At 38.7% G+C, this 23,490-nt stretch overlaps 1 protein-coding gene and 1 long non-coding RNA gene across 10 annotated transcripts in view; one reads left to right on the top strand and one right to left on the bottom strand.

Annotated features, from left to right (window-relative positions):
• The window catches only part of LOC309376827, a 396,206-nt gene that overhangs the window by 293,431 nt on the left and 79,285 nt on the right, over nt 1-23,490 (bottom strand). The window lies entirely within an intron of this gene.
• Nucleotides 1-23,490, top strand: part of FIGN (fidgetin, microtubule severing factor) — a 124,501-nt gene that overhangs the window by 36,542 nt on the left and 64,469 nt on the right. The window contains exon 3 of one of the 2 annotated variants that reach the window (XM_081923318.1): nt 10,715-10,768. The exons of the other annotated variant lie outside the window; for it this stretch is intronic. Within the exon in view, the coding sequence (XP_081779444.1) occupies nt 10,715-10,768 (54 nt within the window). The remainder of the gene's footprint in view (nt 1-10,714; nt 10,769-23,490) is intronic. 2 annotated transcript variants of the gene reach the window in all.

Genomic DNA, 23,490 nt, shown 5'->3' with positions numbered 1-23,490 from the left:
GATTAAATGATCACCTTTTTATAACTTCCTTTTACCCTGGTGTATGGTTAGGGCAAAGGTTCAGACCAATCCTTTTCATGTACATAATCATGCACTGCAATTAATCACAATCTAGTTCTTTAAAAAGGAATCCATTAAGATGTAATACCATCTGAACAATCACCAAGTAGAAAATCTGATGCATTAAGAGTTCCAGGCTTTTGCTGTATGGAAGTTTTGTAGTATTTAACCTTCCTTACAAGAGCATTAAATTTAGAGCAGCTTATATGTATGAAGTATTAATATAAAACAGAGACAGAGCAGTTTATCATGTAGTGCTGTAATTTCTGAGGCCCTTAACAATGATATGATTTTGTTATCCTTAAGTAGGACTACTGAATTCAAGAAAAGTCTCTCTAACCTTCAGTGAAAAGTTGAGCACTGTATAATAAAAGCTTTTCAATTGAAATGGTTTTGTTTTTATTCTCTTACCTAGTTTTGAAAACGAAGTCTTGTATCCAGCTGCGTTAGTCACATGATTGCATCCCCTAGAGCAGAGGTTTCCAAATGATGGTCCTTGAGCTTCATTCTAATTGAATTCCTATCTCATCACTCTTTGGTGGCCATGTGCCCTATCTACAGAAGTTGCCTGTATGAAGGTCTTTGAATCCAAGTCTGAGAGAGCTGTGGCCTTGAAGTTGCCGTCACATGTATTATATGTCTACTTAAAAGTAATTATTTTTAAATCAGCACCTACTCATATAAATTAGCAGAAGTATTTATAAAGGTGTCTTCCTTTTGTTTTCTCTTAGCTGATGCATAAATAGTACAGTACTTTATTGTACCAGAAGTTATCCTATCAGTCTATAGGCCATGAAAACTGATCTGACTTACACCCGAACCCACAGCCAGTGTTAAGTCAGTGTTAAGTCAAGCAGCAAAACCAGGTGTATTAAACCTCAGAGTATGTGTGGGGTGTGTGTGTGTTTGGCTTGGTCTTCTAATCCAAAAAATGTATTGTTCCTCTAACATTCTTAGCCATCTCTCATAAAAATTTAGAATCTTTTAAATATACAATCCTCTCAGAACAACCAAAATAAATATTAAGGGTTGTAGTCAAGCAAGGCATTCTCAGATTAGATCCAATGAAATCAAGGGACTTCACTAACTTGACTGTGATCCAGCAAACTGTGTGTGTATTTAAATCAAATAACTGAGCACAGGTTGTTAAAAAATCAAGAAGGCAAAGTCTCAAATATTCTCCAACTAAACATCAGTAAGAGCTGCTCAACAGTGGGACAGTCTCCTTTGGAAGGAGGTGGAGTCCCCTTCATTGGAGATTTTAAACAAAGGTTGGATGGCCATCTGTCACAGATGCTTTAGTTGAGATTTTTACATTGTAGTGGGTTGGACTAGATGGCCCCTGGGATCCCTTCCAACTCTACAATTCTGTGATTCCTCTTCAATACTGTGTATTAGCTGCTTTGCAGTCTGTGCTTTTTACACAACCATGCCTATACTACAAGTTTGTTTCCTGGTCAAGACCTGGAGATTTTATTTGGTTATGAGATACTTCTTTTTTCCCCAACCTTATTAATATTTGGAAATGTATTTACTTCACACATGTCTGGCTGTCGGAATAATACCCTTCCATGTTTAATATACGAAAGCAAAAAACGCTGTTCACAAGGCAACAGAGTACAGTGGTACCTCTACTTACGTGCGCCTCTTGTTATGTATCCTTCAGCAAACCCAGAAATATATTTCCAGGTTTCGCTGCACGCATGCGCAGAAGTGCTCTATCGCGCCGCACATGCGCGCAGAACAGGCACCTACGGTTGCGGAAACCTTGGGATCCGACAAGAGCTCCGGAATGGATCCTGTCCACGACCGGAGGTACCACTGTACTTGGTAAAGATCTCAGATGCTTAGGTAAGAACATGTTTCCGGGTGCCATGCACATGCTCATAATGTCATCTCAGGCACACAGAGCTCTGGAAACTACAATTCCCAGCTGCTATCCCTTCTTGAAAACTCTTGAAAACACTAAAACTTCACAGAAACCCTGCAGACCCGCACATGCCCAGTTAGCATTCCAAGACAGAAAATAATTTCCTATAGAACTGGTGCTTGATGGTGTATTATGCACTGGACAAATTCACATGCCAAAGTAGCTAAGGACAAATTAAAGTGATAAAGAGATTAATGTGCATTAAGCTGAGGTGGAACTGACAATTTTGGCGATAAAATTACGGTTGCCGTCCTTGGCCCTTCAAAAAGTGGAATGGCCCTTGAGGTGATTTAGGTTATACAGCCCTGCATTACAGTTCTCCCATAGCCTATACAAACACACGCGAGTGTTTCTGAATGCACAGATAAGTGCGAGAAGTAACATTTCCTTGACTAATATGCATTGCTTTGAGATGTGAAGAAATAGACATCTGGCAATGCCATCTGACATCTGTCGGAAGCACTTTACAAGGCAGCTGTAAGCCAAGCAAATGGAACTAGGAACATGAGTTTTTGATTTACAAGTATAACAGATTTCCATTGTGATTTTTCTGTAAGACATTAACACCCCATCATTTTCATATTTATGATAGTAGCGTTATGTTGTTTTGCCTTACTCTATACAAATTGAAGTCAATGGGCTAAAGTACCTATATTTATAAGTACCTATGTTTAAGGCTGATCTGGTCTGGACATGGCCAATAGGGGAGGGGCAATTTAATGAAGTGCTGGTCCAAGAGAAAGATCCTGTAATACTGAGTGCTCGACATTGCAACCATCCCTTTACCCATTGCTTTTGATGCTTGGTTGCAACACCATTTAGACCGAGAACCTGCAAAGTACCGTATTTTTCGCTCTATAACACGCACCCGACCATAACACGCACATAGTTTTTAGAGGGGAAAATCCGTAGGCATGCCACCCGTAGGCATTCCCTCCATAACACGCACAGACATTTCCCCTTACTTTTTAGGAGGAAAAAAGTGAGTGTTATGGTGCAAAAAATACGGTAAGCCTGAAAGGCAAGCAAATGATTGAGCTGGCTGACTGTGCTTTAAGTGAGAAATATAAACTAGTGGTGTTCACATAAGTACCAGACTTAATGTAAGGATTCATAGAAAGATATGTAGGAAGGTTCCAGATCCATATTTGGAAACTTTATTTTGAAATCTGTGAAATGAATTATAGTGGCTGCCTAGGCATGGTTTTCTAAATGGGAATTATAAATAGTTTTCAAACATTTTGAATGATGAAATAGAATGGGCTTAATTACTAATATAAAAAACAGCACTATATATTTGAATGATGTTGCAACAGTTGAATGATGATTTAGGCTCTAGGTTTACGGTGAAGATAAATTTAAAACTATTTCACATAAGCATTCATAAAAATAAAAATAGCTAGCAATTGTATCTTCTAAATGGGAACTAATATATTTGAATCACCATTATTAATCAGAAATCATATTCACATGTAATATACACCATCATGTTCCTTTTTTGGTGGGTTTTTATTTTTTTTACATTATCATTTATGTCCTGTGGTTGTGCCTAAATTACACAAAATGAGAAACTCTTTACAATGCATGCGTGTGCAAGTTGGAAATTAAAGTATTTAACCTTCTTCTCTTCCATCTATTAGCAAACTCGTTTTTTAAACAATTATAGGGGGAAAAATGGTTAAAGCCAATCATGCATTTATTTTGATAAAAAGCCTGAAACAATATTAGCTACTTTCCACAAATAAAAAGAGAGTCAAATAATCACTCTGAGCAGATTTTGCAAGGACCTTGGAGGGCATAATTATGTTGGTGCTTTTAGCACAGGGCAAAGCAAAACATAAAATTAAGGCATGAAAGAGTGTACCTATTTTGAGCATAACAATGGGATAATTGCTATGGGATTTTATTACCATCCTATAATGTAAAGATGCAGTTTTCCCTTTTAGATATAACTTCTCAGTCTATTAAGTTATATTCTTGGTGACATGAATCTGGTTGGAGAGGTTAAGAAGTACTTGAAGCCTGAATGCAATCTTTAGATATCTTTGGTATGCAGTTTCAACATAGTATGTATTTTATTCTCTTTAGCAGAGCTCTTCAAGCACCCTGTGCCTTCAAAATCTTTTACACAAATACTTTCCAATTCATTCTAACCACCACCACCCGCATGGCAGCAGGCAAATGATGAGCATTCTAGGACCTTTTGATTGCACATGGCTGTCTAGTTTGTGTTGGGATAGTATTTAGGAACATAGGCAGCTGCCTTATACAGACTATTTATCAATCTTGCCCAGCCATGCCTGTTCAATGGAACTTTGTCTCTCCTCTCCTCCTCTCCTCTCCTCTCCTTAATCCTCCCTTTAAATCTGTTCTGGGGGTTCACCCAACCTTCCAAAATAGATTTGGAGAGAGGAAGGAAGGGTTCTGTTGCACAAATGGAAATCTTGTGGTAATGAAATGAGGGCATTGGATATCTCCCATATTTTTCATACTGGGGCTGTTAATATCTAGAGCAGATTACTATATGAATAATTGCCATTGCATGCAAAGTCTGCTGGTAGTTGCCAGGACTGCTTGCTATCACATGGAAATTTTCCAGTGTAGATGGGGTGGATGAGAGTGAACAAATCCTAAAGTTAGTCAGACAAAGTAGTTGATCAACTGTTCTGGAGATTTGGAAATGGATCCAATCTGTTCTGGATAGGGTTGAACTACCTCTGAAGCAGCAGTTCCATAGTTTGGTGGGTATTACTTGAGCTGATATTTTTGCTTGATGTGCAGGTGGAGAGGAGTACTTTATGAGTACTCTTGTGTCTTTAAGAGCTGGTGGGATGTCAATACTGATGGAGTTTCTTGTATTTTAGCAAGGAGGGCATTCCAAAACACTGATACCACTAGTGAAAAAGCCAGCCTCCATGTTACCACAACCTAATCAGGTTGTGGCAAAACTTACTGATAAGGGCTGCAGTGTTCTGCACTAACTGCAAGAGAATAGCCCCACATAGAACACATTACAATAGTCCAAATGTGAGGTTACCAACACATGTGCCACAGTTAATTCAACACTGGTGACAGGACAGTATCTTTCTTTCGTTGCATCCGAGAACAACAGACTTACTTAGGGGACAAAGGATAGGTGCCATAGCATACCCATCTCTGCCCTCTCCACTGTACCCTGACTCCAGGTAGTCACCTTGTTCTGCATAATGGTAGGGCTATCCTTCAGAACTGATGTTTATTTATGTTTCTTTTGAAGTTTTAGTGTGGCTGCCTCTCTTGTCTTAATTGATGTTGTGTTTTCCATTCAACTGAATGGGAACATTTTCTTGACATACTTTGCTGTATTTATTTTTTAAGCCATTTGGGTTATTACAGTGGTACCTCAGGTTAAGTACTTAATTCGTTCTGGAGGTCCGTTCTTAACCTGAAACTGTTCTTAACCTGAAGCACCACTTTAGCTAATGGGGCCTCCTGCTGCCACCAGAGCACGATTTCTGTTGTCATCCTGAAGCAAAGTTGTTAACCTGAGGTAATATTTCTGGGTTAGTGGAGTCTGTAACCTGAAGCTTATGTAACCTGAAGCGTATGTAACCCAAGGTACCACTGTATTTTAATAGAAAAGCAAAGGATAAATTTTAAATAAGCTTAAAAAGTAGGTGAATCTAAGAATGGTGCTTTTGGGCAGAAGAAGGCCCATTCCCAGTTTCAAACAGGTTTGCTGGTGGCTATCTTCAACAAAACAGCTAGCTGTTTGGCTTACTAGACAGAGAGTGATGGAGGGAAATAGAGTGCAGTTTCACTTTGTATATAATAGATTGTTTGCATTGATGCTTCTGTGGTTTGTATAATCTGGAGAGAGTGAGTAGCAGGAGGGATGATGTTCCAAGGAAAGCTGAGCTCACCCTGACTCAAGCTCACCCTTTCAATATTGATGCCCTTGCAAGGATCAAGTGGTTGTAGCAGACTCAGCTGCATGTTACAATTTATGCATGATTTATTTCAGTTGGTCTTTGCAGATTTAAAAATTGTGTTTGCCTTCCTGGCTCACCATTTTTCCAGTCTAAAGATCATAGGTTTTATTTGATTATATTTTGGTACTCTGTTAAAGTCGACTGGGTCACCTTGCATTGCACATCTATTTAGTATTTGCTCATTTCTTTTAACATGTTCATTTCACTCCACTGTGAGAAGTTAATGCCATCTTTTATCTTTCTCTGACTGGATGTCAAAGGACATAACATTAATAGAAGCCAGACACCTCTAATATAGTTTCATGAATGGCCTTTTGAAAAACACACCTAGAATCCCCCAAAGAACGTAAAATCCGCTGCATGGTAGTAGATCTGGCTAGATAATTCTTACCCTATGTAAACACTGTACACTGTACACTTTCTGCATTGCAAATTTGCATTCTCCCTATTTGTTTCCCCTTCTCCCCCTAACGGATGGGATGACCAAGCACATAGGAACATATTCACAAGTTATTTCAATAAGATCTGTTTTGTAGCTAAATCAAAGGATTAATACCCTGATCCTAACTACTAATGTCCTGATAACATTTGCTTTATGGGTATGGGAATTCCTACTCATGCCCAGAAGAGCTTCCCAGTTCATTTTATTAAAAGGACCTTGTCTTAAAGAAATGTCTGTATGAACTGAGCCCATTGAAATTAATTCCACTGAAACCAACTACAATTGCCTTTCTCTCGATTGTACTCACTTAAGATTGGATTCTAGGTATGAATTGCATTCTCACGTTTACTATGAAAATTGCTCTCCATTAAAAAAATTTCCACACAATATATTTGGATATTAAAATAGTATAGTGTTTTACCCATGCTCCAAAACATCCAGAAGGGTATCATGTTAGCTACCCCTGTTGTAACTTTTCCTCAACAGCAGAATTGTTCCATCCTTGTCATTATTTAAATGGTCATTTTCTGTGCCTTCTCTGTCTTAACAGTACTGTATCCCTTTTTAGAAGCTTGTTTTGGCTATCCTGTATGCAGAAGGTGCTACAGTCAAGTGTAACATACCCTTTTCCTAACAATTTTGAAAGGCCAGCTTCTTCAAGACTGTCTGGAAGCTATTTTCAAGTGGGGGGAGCTTTTATTCTACACACATACTACTACTACCATATTGTTTGTTTGTTGCCCATGAACAGTGCCCCATACCTAACTTCCATTTGCAACCCACTTCAGGTCAGGCTACAAACCATGAGTTGAGGACTTTGTTTGTTTAAATATGTATATCAGTTTCCCATATCGTCTTATTTTTGTTTGACCCATCTGGCAGACTATATAAACTTGTGAGTTTTGAACAGCCTCTGTGTCACTGTTTGCATGTAAGAATTGGACCCTAGACTTTTGTTTTATGTAAGCAGCTATTTTTAGTATGCATTGTATATAGATAATGAACTAAATATTTCACTCTGCACCTACAGAAGTCTAACTCTGTTAGGTAACAAGTGTGATTAGTTTGAGTTTAATGTTTTATTTAGTAGTTATTATGAAGCACGTAATTAAAATATTGCTTAGTGTTTTCTCTCTTAGTGGGTCACTATTTTCAACTTTCTGATAAGGCTTAGGATGTGGCAGCACTGTTTTGTTTGGGCATTACCTGGTAAGTGTGGGTAGGATCCTGCAAATACTTCTTGAAATGCAGTTGTGAAGAGCTGGGAGAAAATTAATTGCTTGAGGGACCATCGACAGTTTCTGTGTCTCACTATTGAACTACTGGAATTCTGTCAGCCTTATGATGGCAAGCTCCTCTAAAGTGAATTAGTTTAACTGACTCTTAATTTCTTTATAAGCTATTGTCTGAAACAGAAGGACATTTAGCCAATTTTTTTGACAACTGGCCTTTCCTGGCACAATTCATGGTTTTTTGCTGCCTTGACTGTTTTGCCAAAATGACATGCTTTTTTACCTTGTTTTAAGCCATCTGATTCTGTGGTGTTTAAATGTTAACAACTCCTTTCTTTCAATTGACTAACAGCCAGATACAGAACTGACCATTTCAGGGGCCACACATGGGGTAGATGGCAGTGCCTGGAGGACATTAGATCTTTAAATCATTATGGATTACATAATCTCATCTAACAAAGAGTGCACTGCATAAATGCTGCTGTTTTTAGCCTACCCAGGCTACAACCCTGATTCTGACTTCCCTCTCACGTTACTTAACTCTAAGTGTGAAACCGCAGAAAGGTGGAGTTGGACTCTACAGTCTTGCTTGCCCCTGCCCCACCATGGTGAGGGGGGTCAGACAGCTCTTGAGATTTTGGGGGGCAGTGAAGGGGGATCTGAAAATATCATTTCTGCAAGTAGGCACAGCCCATGAACAGAGTTCTGCTCACAGGATCTCTGAAACAAATCATAGTCTCTCCTTTCCTTTGGCTCTCTGATCCACATTATAGTTTCTCCTTTCTCACCCACCCCTTTCAGAGTAAAGACAGTGAAGACATGCTTTTGTTTGCCCCGAGTGACTCCTGATTTGGCTAGCTAGAGAGAAGCCCTAAAAATGGCCATATAGCAGCAGTTTGTTGGGGCTGCAGAAAAGCACACACAGCAGAAACAAACAAATCCATGAAAAGACCAGTAGGGACTTAAGGGGTTTTGTTCCCATGAAACATTCACTTTTTGCATTGAAAAATGCACTAACTAGAACACATCGTAATATTGCTTGTACAAAAGGTTGCAATAGCAGCAGTATGATTCTTGACTTTTGTGTGCTTTAGGGTGTCCATTGCACCCAATAACAGCACACTGAAGTGTCTGTCACTTGTGCTGTTTCAATTGCATCTTATAAATTTTAAATCGTATTAGTCATATATACTTAGAGGTAATATTTGTTTTTTTAAAAAAATGCAGGGGGGGGGAGGTGGACGTACAAAGAAAGGCATGCATGATAGTTTAAAGTGCCCAACTAACGGGCTGAAAACATTTTTATTTTCATTAGGGACCTAAGTAAAAGCTCAGGGTAGCAAACTCCTCCTATGGGCCTCTATAAGAGAAACAGGGCAGCATGTCATATAAATTAATGTGCCCTGTTACTCCCAAGAGGTCTGCCAACATTTTCTACTGAAGTGTTCTCTCTCTGTTTTATGAAGTGAATTCACCATGGCAAAGTAAAATCTTCATCTTTGGATTGTAAATCTTCTGGTTACTCTTTATGTTGTGTTACACACTAGATGACAGCAAATATGATGAGAGTCCAAATCTTGGAAGTGAGGTTTCACATTTGTCTAAAATATTTTACCAATGTGTGTGCATATGCACACATTTGTATGCACAGTGGTACCTCAGGTTACAAACACTTTGGGATACAGACTCCGCTAACCCAGAAGTAGTAACCTCGGGTTAAGAACTTTACCTCAGGATGAGAAGAGAAATTGTGCGGTGGTGGCGCGGTAGTGGCGGGAGGCCCAGTTAGCTAAAGTGGTGATTCAGGTTAAGAACGGTTTCAGGTTAAGAACGGACCTCCAGAATGAATTAAGTTCGTAACCAGAGGTACCACTTTATGTGTGTATATATTTGTCATGCCTCCATTTGCTTTTGGATTTGCCAGGATTTTTCCCCCTGGGGATCAGTAATAGTTTTAATTATAGCTATGCTTCTAAATCTCCTTTTGTCCTTGTCAACAACTTTTGTCTTTCTGACAAAAGAATGGGCATATCTGATCTCCCCTGCTCCCATTTTGAGGCAAAGGTGGGTTTTTATCCCTTTCCTTTCAGTCCTACCATCTTGGCAGATGCTTGCTAAGTGTTGTAATGAAGCTGCAAGTGTACAGTAAACATCAAAGGCCATTAGATAGTAGACTTCTTGGAAGCTGTTTTCACCATATTCTGAGTGTCATGACGCTGCTGCTTCACTGAACCTTTTTCTCCTTCACATTGCGCTATTTAAAAACCCTGTTTGCAGGTTTCTTCTGGCATGAGGAGGAGGGTAGGCCTTCTGCAGAAAGTTGGATTTTGGCTTTAGATGCATAAAAATGATTAACCTAAAAGCTCATGGGTTAGTTAGGATACTAGTTATGAATTGGCTGGTAACATTTTTATTCCTTTTTAGCTCTGCATATTTGCAAGGTAATTCCCCGCCCCCCCCCAAAAAAAAACATTTTGGCTTTTTTACTTATATCTTCCAGTCAAGCAGCCCACAATATTATGTTTATAGTGTTGTCTCTTATATGCTGTTTGGTTTTCCAGTTGTACAGTGCCAATATTTTATACGAATAATTATATGTATTGAGCATATCCAGCCACAGCTAAACACTTTGTTTCACTGATTTCAGTGGAAAAGTGAAGAATAAATATTTATTTGTCCTATTATGAGCTGTTGCAAATATTATGCAATGTGTTATAAAGTTGTGGGGGTTTTGAGCAGGGTATTGGTAAACACGCAAGACAAATTTGCACCCAAGTAATTTTTTACAAAAACATAAAACCAACTTCAGGAATTAAATGAAGGATATGGTTGGAAAGAACGTGAAAACATGACTGAAATAAACATCATGAAATTATTTCACGAGTTCATTGACCTGCACAAATACTAAAAATTGCCTGTACAGTACTGCAGATAAAAGACATGGGGATCTATATACATTTGTTTAGCTTAGGCCAAAGCTACTGTGAACACTGCCAATTTTTGAATGATCTTGTCATTGTTATTTGCAAATAGGAAGTCAATTTTTCTGTAAATTTGACCAGTGCTCTTGTCCTTTCAGCAACTCTGGAAGAAATCTATCTCTTACAGAGCGGGTTATGGGGCAGCGAAAGAGGTACATACTTATATCTCTCCCATTGCAATCACTGTTAACTTTGGCTGGATTGTGCTCATTTATGTAGAACTTCTATGCATATTATAGGCTTCTAGAACACAGTCTGCATTTTATATGTTTGGTCCTTTGATGTGGAAAGATTGTCAGTGTGGACTAGTGGGATGTGAAATAATATAATATGAACTGGGGAAATGTCATGACCTGTGTGTATATGTTGAGGGTGTGGGTGGGTGTACCTCCTTTGCGAGAGGTAGAGAAAGAATATGGGGAATTTGAGGTCTGAGTTTTCTATCTGAGAGGCAAGACAGTACATTGGGTTAGGAATTAATGTTTAGAACATGGAAGGTTTGGGGCCTTGGGAGGAATTTGGGTTGGTGTTATTAGGTTAAAGAAAGGGAAAATGATTATTTTCATCTGGTGGGGGTCATAAATAAATAGTGTGACAAAATATAAATATAATTGCCAGAAAGGCATCTACTTTTATCATGCAAAAAGTTTAGATAAAATCCAAAATCTATAGAAAGGTAACACCTTTATTGGGACCCGTTAAACAGTTACAAGCCAGCAAGCTTTTGAGTTTTCCAGAGCTGCTCTTCAGGATGAATGTTAATCATTGATAATACTTGAACAACCCTTAGAGCATGCCTCTACAAATTAAAAGCAAATTCATTCCCCAAGGCTGTGCAAGGCTGTGTACTAGTGGTTGTAATGTGATATTCACTCTTCTAAGCCTCCTTGCCATTTTGCACTGGCTGTTGGTGAATATGAAAACAAAATATAATAAAAATAAATTTAAAACTTGTTTATGCAGTCATGATCATTCTATTTGATCATTCTGAAATAAATATGTGAACTTTATCCATTGAGGACATTTCAGTTGCTGCTGGGTCAAATGAAAGCTCAGTATTGAGTGATAAATCTGTGATATCTGTTTTTTCACATGCGTTGTTATTTACTACAGGAAATAACTGCAATGCATGTGCAAGAAATCCTTCTGTGTCATACTGCCAGTTTTTCTTTTCTTTTCTTTTCTTTTCGTGTTGCTGTTTGCTGCTTTGATTTTAAGAGTTTGAAATATTCATAAGAAAACCACTCCCCTCTTTGCACAGCCCCACCATCTGACATACTTTTAAAAGTTTCCTGAAATTGACTAGGCCAAGTTCATTTGGTAAGGCTCAGTTAATTTCACCACTCCATCAACTTGAGCAAAAATAGGGGAAATTGATGTGTTTGATCTTGGGAAAAGAAAGTCAACAGGGTTCTCCTCCATGGTGACGTGGTGATCAGAGTAATGATACTATAATAGATAGAGGAAAATCACTCCTAATTCTCCATGGAAATGAAATACCTTTCTATATAGCCAGTAGATGTGAGAAAAACAGAAATCTCAGCCAGAGACCCATGTTAGTAACATGGGAAACTGCTTTATAGTGAGTTAGATCCATTTAACTCAGTGTGGTCTATGCTGTCTGTTGGCAGCACTCCAGAGTTGCATGTCTCCCCCGGCCTACCAGGAGATGCCAAAGATTGAACATGGGAACTTCTGTATGCAAAATATGCACCTCACTAGTGATCTATGGCCATTCCATGTTTATTTATTATTGATTATTACATCCTGCCCCTTCCTGGAAAAAGAGCCCAGGGCGGCATTGCATTTCCAAAGCAGAGAAAATGTAGTACAGTGCTGTGGGAAGTTCCAGGAAGTTCCACTCTCCAAGTGGAGAGTGAGCTTGTGCTTCTTTTTCTTTTCTGGGGTATAACATTGTTTTGTTAACCCCATCCCACCTGGCTTGGAAATTTAAGGCTGGTAAAGAAATTAAGTAATGAACATAATTTACTTTGGAAGTTACTGCAATATAACATTGTATGTGTGAAGGTAACAAATGTGAGCTACATTTTATAATTTACAGTGTAACAATCTCTGATCAGTCTTGTGTGGCTAAAAAGCAGTGGATTTTTCCACCCTCTTGGTCTTGTTTTTATAGGGGGAGGTGGGAACAGCTTGTGCATATTTTGTAATAGTGACTGTGAAGACATGCTGAAGGGGTGGTAATAGTTCCTATCCCTGCTGCACCTCAGATTAATTGCACTCAGTGTGTGATATTGTGAATGCTAAAGTCCATCTTGACTAGCATTATGTTAAATACTAAATGCCCTGTCTACATTGCAATTTTAATATGTTCTGACAAACACATTTTAGATCTGAGAGCTCCCGTTGAGGTCAGGGTGCTCGACATCCTGTTAAGTAAATGTTAAAGGATTCGGTACATGATGCCTGTGAATTCCGGCATTGTAGCAATTAAAGCATTATTGAAGGGAGTTTTAGTGAAATATAAAACCTGTTGCTTTCAGATATCATGAGGGATTTTAATAACCTTTCCTTTAGAAATAGCTGTAGCCATTTGGTGACTTTTTTATTGGGGGGGGGGAGAATAGAAATTAAAAATACAATGTAAAATTCTACTAGGACATTTGCTAAAACATTTTGGTGGTTTGAAGTATGAGTGAAAATTGTCCAGAATATCAGAATGTGCATGGTATGAAGAAATTTAATGTACTACTGTGCTACGACAGAAAACAATTGAAAATGCCTCATTTGAGTGTTTGCTCAAATTCTATCTTTATGGCTTCACCTGCAGCCAGTCTCTTGCCCTGTGCTTTGTTTATCACCTACCCTGATGAAGAGTTCCAGGGAATTTGTAAGCTTCCACACTATTTTGTGACATTTTGGTTGGCCTAGTAAAGGTATTGCCCTAATACAGATTTTAAAACAAAATGTTAGAGAAATAAAACTGTTCTTTATGAATTTTGTGATGGTCTTTGCTTCTATTTGCATCCAAATGAAAATATAGGGGGTTGTACCCAACGAAGTTGTCCTGTTTGCGCAAGGTCTTCTACTAGCATAATGGAGCTGCTTCTCCCTGTCCTTCACTCCATGTTCTGGGATTATCTCCAAACCTTCAGAGCAGTTTGGGTGATACAGGGAGAGGAGAGGCGGAGAAGTTCCATTGAGTAAGCCCTTGCATGAATGGGATTACTTCATTGGATACAACCCCAGAACATCCTACCTTCATATGTGCTTCTGATGCCAAAGTGGTGGCAGCAGGGGAAGATTTTTGCAAAAAGGGAAAGGGGGATTCTCAAAAAAAGCCACATTGAAAAAAGCCACATAAAAAAAACTCTCAGCTAATACTATTGCTTTTGACTTGTTTGAAACCACAAAATATTACTCTAGGAACAATGCTGGTGTGTTTAGACAGTGAACAAAATTTCATCTCTGGTGCCACTCACACACCTGGGGTGGCATTGGCTTGTGTTTTATGGGGGTATTAACACTGAATGTGGATGTCAAGTTATTTACAATTTGCTTTGTTTCAGAGAGACTGGAAGATCTATTTTAAGTCACTTTTTTTTTTACTTTTTACATGATTACTGTTTAACATATTATTATTGTTTAGAGACAGATTATGCAGTACTTACCAATGCACACTAAAGCATTAAAATAACTATCCTGGTTTGAAAACCAATTTTTCACAGTCTTGGGCAAAATCCTTGTGCAGCCTGTTTTTTAAAAGGACACTGTCAGTTTGAAAATGTTTTCACTTACTATGGCGATGAGAAATTACTCTACCTTAACATTTTATGTATAGGCACTTTCACTGTTTTGCTGATCATCAGCAACATTTCCTCTAACCTACGTGTGTAGGAACCTGAGAAGCTGAAATACCACAGATGAGCTCTACAAGGCCAAATGGATGAGGCAAACTATGAACTTCTGTTCTATTGCTAAAAGGCTCCACTAGACTGAAGGGCTCTGAAAGCCACAACAGACCATCTTCACTATAGTACTTCATTAATATGTGGTGTTTCTCCAGGATTAGATGGAAGTGATATTACAATTCCTAAATTGGGGGGGGGGGCAAATTCACCAGAATGTGATGACAGTTTTACAATTTACAAGGGATCTGGAATGAATTAAGAAAAAAATATACACCAAGAAAGCCTTCAGTAGGCAAGCCAATGTGAAATTTATCATCTCTTAGGATACTTTAGTTTTGGTAGAGCTATGAGAAGCTATAAGATGTGGCATATTTTAGCAGATATGTGAGCACCAGAAGGTGATAGTGAAAAGTCCATTTGGCTAGGTAAACATGTGAACCAACAAACCTTTACCATGTAAATAGTCACATGAGATTGGGCCTTTTCTCAGCATTGGTAAATAACTGTTTGTTAAATAATAATAATAATAATAATAATAATAATAATAATAATAATAATAATAATTTCAAATCCCTTGCTTCCTAGTATTCCTACATATATTGTATATCCATAGCAAGATCTAAGATGTAAAACCTTTCTTTTGCCAAGTATGAAGCCCTTCCAACTGCCCCTTCCTTTCAAATACATGTGAAGAAGGGTCAAAGGGCAATGATCTAAGATTAGGGGCCTATGCTCTTTGTCAGGTGTGGGAAGCTCAAAATTCTTGATATATTTTGGATCAGATCCAAGTCTAGAACAATCTGTAGCCTAATCTTATTTTTAAAACTGTTGGATCAGGCATGGCAGTTTGCACCATTATCTCTAGCTTAATCTCATTTTCTTTATACCCAATTTGCTGTTTCTGTGATGGGCAGCGGCTTTCCAGCATCTAGGGTTCATCAGGTCATTCTCATCACTAGCTACCCAATGTTTTAAACATGCAGTCCCAAGGATTGAACCTGGGACCTTTCACAGGCCCTTGTGGCCATTCTTACCAGTGCCTTTTCTGTCCTAGAATATCTTGTGCTTGATTTCACAGGACTCCATCATAGTTACAAATTCTTACAATGTTCTTTTCTTATACAGAAAATATATTATCATGTATGTAGCTTTTGTTTTGTTTTGTTTTTCTGCTGTGAGTATTTGACTCAGGAAGTTACGGTAATATGCACAGGTCCAGATTAATAAAACGAGAAGAAGCAAGACAGTGTGAATTCATGGAAATACATGGGGATTTAGTTACACGCCAGAACCATGTGTCTGAACTGAGGGAAACAGCAAGAAAAGTAAACTTCTATATAAACAGAATGCCATTTTCTGTCTCCAGACTTCTGTAGCGCCATTAGTCGTTTTGTTTGCATATACTGTTAGAAAGATTAGCAAACCTATGTGAATGTAAACTGCTGTGCATCCACAGGTCATTTACAATGATGGCATGCAATTGTTCTTGGGATTTTAGCAAGCAGAGATCAGTGTCTCTCTTAGTTACCACATGCTGGTGCAGCATGGTGTGTAAAATTACATGCCATGTCATGCCAGCTGGGAAGATAATGCATCTCACTATTGTACAAATATATATTGCCATTGACCTTTTCTATTACGACTTTTCCAGTACCTTTGAGAAGCCAATTACAGCATTTTAAAGAAAAGACTGTAAACTCTGCTATTGTATCATACTGAGCCAATATATTCAACCCTTGAGAAGTTGTCCCTCCTCAGTATCTTCTAATAGGTACTCAAGTACAGCTTGTGTGGCACATCCTCTTGATTTAAAGACCACGGCTACTGCTGAGATCCTCTAGAAATAACATTTTCAAATTGCAAGGCTAGAAATAACAATATATTAAAAGTGGGGACTTGCCCCCCCCCAAAAAAATTTGGGCATATTTTTTGTTTGCAGTGCCATTACTTATTGGTGGGCTCGTAACACATTCTCTGCAGCGTTTCCCTCCAACAGCTTACAGCTCCATCTGTCCTAATGCCCTTTATGCTGCAAATTTATTCATTTAAAATTTAATGTTCATGAGCATTCAATGACAATTACTGGATCAGCTAATTTGGCTGACATCACAGCAGCTCAGCCAATGGCTAGAGAGACTGTGATGTCTCTTACCAGAAATGGTGGAGGGGTTGTGTGTGTGTGTGCTTGGCTTTGGTGCAGCCTGGTAAAACTATCTTATCAGTGTTGCCTGTTCTTGTGTGAAGTTGTGTGAATTTGCCCATGGTCTCGTGATTGGATGCATTATCTTCCCAGCTGGCATGACATGGCATGCAAATTTTATATATCTTATTGCACCAGTAAGCAGTAAGAATGCAAGTTTCACCAGTCAAAATATTTGAATCTCTATAGCTGTCTTTTCAAACTTGGCAGTTTTATAACTGGGTTTGTGCATCTTTTTATATTTTCCTCTTCAACCATGCTTTTGGCTGATTAACATCCTATATATCCTTTTAAATGTGTTGGGGGTGTTATTGTTTTCTTTTATTTTAGTTTTAGTATGTATTTTGTGTTTTTGTCTTGTACTTTATGCTGTGAAACCCTGAGATCTTCAGATGAAGGGTGGTATATGAATTTAAATAATAACAATACTATGTCTCATAACTATAGAAATATAATTAAATCTCTTACATTTGTTTTAAGCAAAGCAGTTTGTGCGCAGAACTGCTGAAATAATAATAAAAGCCTTGCACAATTGTAGAAATTGTGAGTCAGTCAGAGATCTAGGCATTCCTGAGGCATGATCAAATGTGGCCTGAGACACAGGGTGGGGAGGACAGTTAAACTGCCCCCTCCATAGTTTCCTTTAATGGCAGAATTTGCATTTATATTCCAGATAAGCTGAATTTCAGATAAGGACCAGAATGTCTGAAAGGATTATGTATATTAGTGGATGATGTATATTAGTTGTTGCTGCATGTTCCTGAGATTTGTGTACATTTACGTTTATGTATCTAAGAAACTAGTGTGGAACAATTCAAATCCGATTGTATAACAGGCAACTGTTAAACAAATTGAGAAGTTTTTGCTTAACCATCTAAATTCTCCCTTACTCTGCATAGATACGGAATTAACAGTTTTTGTTCATTTGAAAGCAATATCAAATATAACAGGTGTGGTTTATGAAGAAAGTAAGAATTTGGAGTGCTATAGTTTCCTGCAGCTGAACTAAGCTGGGAAAGCGGCTCAGGGAGGCTTTTTAAAAAGGAAGATAATTTGACTCTCTGAACATAAATCTAAACCTAAGGAAGCTACTAATTTAATAAGAGCACTGAAAGGGAAAAATATGCTTCTAATAGGGAAATACAAACCATCTGACAAATTTTCACAATGCAGAATTGTAACTGAAAGGCAGGCTACAAGAACATTGGGATTGGCTCTAACCCTGCTGCTAACAATAACCATTTCTATTGTTTGTTTTTAAAATAAATGGTGAAAACAGCAGTGTAGTTCTGCATCACTTTTTAAATATTTGACACGATTTAGTGTGACAGCAATAATGTAAAGGGGATCATATTTATATTTAGATCATTATAAAATTATTGCAGTGCACCAAAGTGAATTCAGTAGGCTTTGCTGATGCCAAGATTTGCTGTCCATCAAAAGTACCTAGCTGTGTACAACTCTGTTGTATCCTAGAGGGCCATATTTGCAACATGCCCCATTGTGGGTGCTCCCTGTTATAGGAGAGGACAAAGCACAAGGGGCCAATGCTTGAATCTCTAGAAAGAGAGGAAAAGTGAAGACCATATCCAAGTTCAGAGTAGAGCAGCTGCTTTAGCCTCTCCATGGATGGCTTGGCAGACAGGCTCCCCAGAGTTCTGAGAGGCTAAGTGTTCTTGAGCATGTACTGGAGAAGAGCTATTGAATTTTTTGTTTACTTAGTGTGTGTTTCAGTCTTGCAACCAATCTTGCAACTGAAGTAGTTTTTATGAAGTGTCACTGATCCCTCATAGCAGGTTTACAGAGTACTGGAAAATCCTATTTACGCAAGATCTTGTTGGCACTATGCTATGCTAGCTCCCAGCCAAAAAATTAATTGCCAGGAGAATGAAGCAATGTTTTAATGCCAGGCCATATGTCTCAGGCTATCGAATGAGAACAGTAATCCAAAGTCATCTTTAAAATATGTGCCTCATAATGCAGTCTTTATAGAGATTTCTACCTCCTGTCTCCTTTTTAAGCAGAGGTTGGATGACCATCTGTCATGTATGATCTAGTTGAGATTCCTGCATTGCAGGGGATTGGACTTAGATGACTCTTAGGGTCCCTTCCAACTCTACAATTCTGTGAACTACTGGAAAGTGAAAGCACAGGTGAACACATTTTTTTGGAAAAATTCATACCCATACAGTTTCAATACGCTGTATGTGCATTTTGGATTTGTTTGCATGTTGGGTTTCCCTGCTTTTTAAATTGCAGTTTGCTCACATACCTTGTACTTAGTTCATTTAGCTTGCATATGACACCACAAAGTAGACATATACTAGTATCTGGGTAAAGGGACCCCTGCCTGACCATTAGGTCCCGTCGTGGACAACTCTAGGGTTGAGGCGCTCATCTCGCTTTATTGGCCAAGGGAGCCGGCGTACAGCTTCCGGGTCATGTGGCCAGCATGACGAAGCTGCTTCTGGCCAACCAGAGCAGCGCACGGAAACGCCGTTTACCTTCCCGCTGGAGCAGTACCTATTTATCTACTTACACTTTGACATGCTTTCGAACTGCTAGGTTGGCAGTTCTAGTATCTAGTATCTAGCATCTAGTTGCCCTCTAATGATGGGTAACAAGATAAACGTGAGATTTTTTTGCAGTTTATGGGATGCTGGAGTGATGCCTATACCATTCTAAGTGAAGTTATTCTGGTATGTGGAAAAAGCATTCACAATTTGTGGGAAAAGCATTTGCACATCAGCAAAAACTTTGTAAAGCAATATATGGGCACCTTTTAGACGTGCTGGGCGGAAGAGTGTCTCATTTGTTTATATAGGTTGCAGACTACAGCTCATATAAAAGATCACTATCTTCTAGCAATATTTGTAATCTTATAGCAGGATTAATTTACTGCATCACATTCATGGAATTTGCCTATAGATAAATTATTACAAATTTAAATTCTAATGAAAATGCATGTATTACATAACTTTGGAGGTTTGTGCTTTTTCCATTATTGATTATGCTTCCTTTGTTTTAATTTTGCTAAACAGTTTTTAAACATTATAATGTTCTCCTATAGTGATTTTTCTCTTCCTCCTTTTATTTTCATTTGAAAAGGATATATTTAAGGCCCAAGCCTTAATGAATGTTAAACTGTAATGGAAAGTTTAAAAAGTACATAGGGCAGCAACAATGCTGTGAAATAAATTCATTAAAATCAATGTTATTTCAATGAATACTAATTGAATTATTAATGCTTGGATCAGGTTTTTCCCCCTCTGTTTGTGATTATTCAGCTTGTTGTCTATTGAACCTGTATCTTTGTTAATGAAAACCCTGTATTGTGAGTATAGATTGTTTGGAGACTTACCACTCCTGCCTGCCCTACCTTCTCACAGTGATAGTGAATTGGGCATTCTTTCCCTTCCCCTATTCAGGTTTTTACTGTAAATGGGGAATGCGGCCGTGCATTGAATTGTGAGACATTTGCAGCACAACATGGAAACTTTCTCCAACTTAGAACAAAGATTTGTGTCTTACTGCTTGAGGGCACATTGGTATAGAGATGCAAAACTTCTTTTTGAGGAGACCAATTTGGGTCTCGCTTCAGTAGCAGTTGCATTGTGCTGTGAGGCTGCAATTCTGTGTAGCTCTGGATTCCTTTTATCCATGAAGTGTTAACAGAAATACACCTGTCATCTCTGAATTTCAAGCTACCACAAAACAGCTATTCTTCTCTGGATTCTTCAAAGTTCTAGAGCTTTGTGTCTTCTATCCTTTCCCTTTTTGTATACAGCTGTAGGTTTGGAACAACCCCCCCCCCCCAATGCTGCATCTGATAGGTGAAGGGGTGGCAGGGCCCTTTTGTTCCATGCTGTAAGAAATTGATGTAATTTTAAAATTTTAAGACTTCTGCTGTTCTAGCAAAACAAAAACCCTCTTGTATGGTTTTGTTCTTGCATTTTAGATGACACAGACAAATGCCACATGCACGATGTACGTAGAACAGCTATTGTAACAACAGCTCAAGTATGTAATCATCTTTTCTCCTAGAAATTAACCCACAGTGTCCAGAAAGTCAAAATAGTGTGAAATTGAAAGTGGGTCCCAAGAGTGGTAACTTGCCAACAGGACACTGGCAAATGATCAATTATTTCCTGGACTGCTATACAAGAGCTACAGTTCATATTTCTAGGACCTCTGGGGAAAGAGAGAGCTGCAGCATGCCTAGAGGAAACTATAGTTGCTATTTCTTTATGGCACACACATTCCTGTTAGCATAGTATGTCTGTTGAAAACAACTGGGTGCTATTTTTCGCCAGAAATGAAATTAACATGTCACTGTATATTTACAAGCTGGTATTTTTAGCTCGTTTATCAAATTGTAGCTTCATGTTTAAATTGAGCTTTTACATTTAATTCACACAGTGTAAAAATAAATCATTACATGCTGCTTTGTTTGCCATCTCCTTTAATTTCATGCTTTAGAGAAGGCTTGTGAAATCCCAGCTGTGAGGCTTTGCCTTTGGAGATCACCGCAGTCCTTAAACCTCATTCACATATGCAGACTGTGGTGTGGTAGGTGCTTGAAACAGAACTGAGTGCTGAAACATTTGTGTCAGGTAGGCTGCTATGACAATTCAGACACCTTTCGTCATGCTGCCATAGGGTTGCCACATTTCAAAAAGTAAAGTTCCTGACACCCAGATTGTTGAGCTTTTTGGGAGAAATCTCTCCCCCCCCCCCACAGCCCAAATAGTGATTTTAAGCTTTTGGAGCTGTTTCCGCTGCTTTTTCCATTGCATTGCCATACGTATGGGTTTCCCCTGACATTTTGTCCATTCAGTAAAATTCTCCCCTTAGGCCATTTTTTTCACCTGAAACCAGGACGTGTTAGGACGCTTTCGTGACATATGGCAAGCCTATGTTACCACAAATGTTTCTTTGTGGTGGTGTGCTGCTATGCCAAAAAAATGTTGGAGTGTGTTGCCATACCTAATGAAAGAGCTTGTGCCCGGTTCGATATCAAGCAGTCACTGTTACAGATGTGAATTAGACCTCAGAACCCCTAATAATGAATAATAAATGAACCTTAATAATACATTTTTAAAAAATAAACAAAATAACAGTAGGTTCTTGGGCCTTGCAACTAATAGAGTTTTGGGAGATAATATGGCTTATGAAGTTCTGGCTTGGGTTTGTGGGCCTTTTTTATGTGGCTAAAGTGAGATAGCTGTCTTAGTGTGCTGGGAGAGGCAGCATTATGTGAAGCGTAATAGTTTTAGGGATGGAGTTTATGGAGATAAAGAAGTAGGTGGGTCATTCACTAGAATGCATAAGGAACAGAAGCTGCTGCCTTATACAGAGTCAGATTGCTTTGAGAGTGCAGCTGACCATGACCCCCAATGCAGCCAACCATCTCTTTGTGGGACTGCCTTTCAAGACAGTCTGGAAACTTCACTTAGTTCCAGAGGGGTAGCCATGTTAGTCTTTTGCATTAAAAACAGCTAAGAGTCTTGGGGCACCTTAAAGAGAAACACATTTATTATGGCATAAGTTTTTGTGGACTACAGTCCACTTCTTCAGATGTAGTCTATTAACAATTCTGTCTCAATAAAGTGTTCTTCTTTAAGTTGCTACAAGATTCTTTGCTGTTCAGTTCAAAATGCAGTTTCCAGATTGGTATTTAGGAACCCCAGATCAGATTGCTCAATTCAGTGGTCACTGAACTGTATTTAAAGTGCAGTTTTAGCCTCTAAAATGCTGGCTTTAGCCTTTTAAGTGGCAAATGACTTTAGGGCAAGTTACTGTACCTCAGGGAGCATCTGCTCCCTCATAAGCCTCGAAAGGTCAGCAACAGAGGATCTTCCCTAAATGAGATTAAATTGGCTGGCTGGGTCTCTGAGACAGAGCCTTTCCAGTGGTGGTACCTCGAGTGTGGAATGCCATGCCTGTGGACATATGATGCACACCTTTCTTTTTAGTCTTAAGGCATTTGTAGAAGACCTTTTTTATTTTGGCATAGCTGTCAACTTTTCCCTTTTCTTGCGAGGAATCCCATTCGGAATAAGGGAATTTCCCTTTAAAAAAGGGAAACGTTGACAGCTATGTTTCTAATCTTCCATTTGACTTTAGTAATTCCAATTATTATATTGTTAATATTTAAGACACATACTGTGTGTTTTGTTTCATTGCATATTTTTACATTTTTAAGACACTTTGTAATGTATATCCTTGATGAAAAGTGAGCTATCAATAACCATGGCCTCCCAACTGGGAGCCTTGGATTGAAGAGAAATGGATGGATGCCTTCACCCCACCCTCACTGCCTTCATACTCAGTCACTTTCTTTTCAGCTTGTTTTGGATAGTGGCATCCTCATGCTATATTGAGGCTCAGGATTCTGTTGTGTGTTTTTTTTTGGGGGGGGGAGCTGAGCTCACACAAACTTGTCCAATATAACTTTCCTACTGTTCAGAGACAGATCTTACAAAGCACATTTGAGACCAAGACTATTTATGCACTTCAACATCTATCCCACAAAGTATTGAGATTGGAAAATCCAGGTAAATTGTAAAATAAAATTACAAGCCTGACCTGTCAGCCACAACAGACTTCTCCACAATGCCCTTTGGTTGGGGGTGCTGCTTCAGGCAGGGCACCTCACGTAGATCCCACTTCATTTCAGATAAAAATCCTTCTAAGGCATCTCCCTGGAATATGGGGCTTGTCCACATTCACTACCAATCTACTTGACCAAATAGCTCAGTTGGTAGAGCATGAGGCTCTTAATCTCAGGGTCGTGGGTTCA

This window comes from Podarcis melisellensis (genome assembly GCF_964234715.1).
Source record: "Podarcis melisellensis genome assembly, chromosome: 1".
In the NCBI taxonomy this organism is placed as follows: domain Eukaryota; kingdom Metazoa; phylum Chordata; class Lepidosauria; order Squamata; family Lacertidae; genus Podarcis; species Podarcis melisellensis.
Note: the sequence above shows the minus strand (reverse complement) of the source record. Positions and strands in the feature narration are given on the sequence as shown.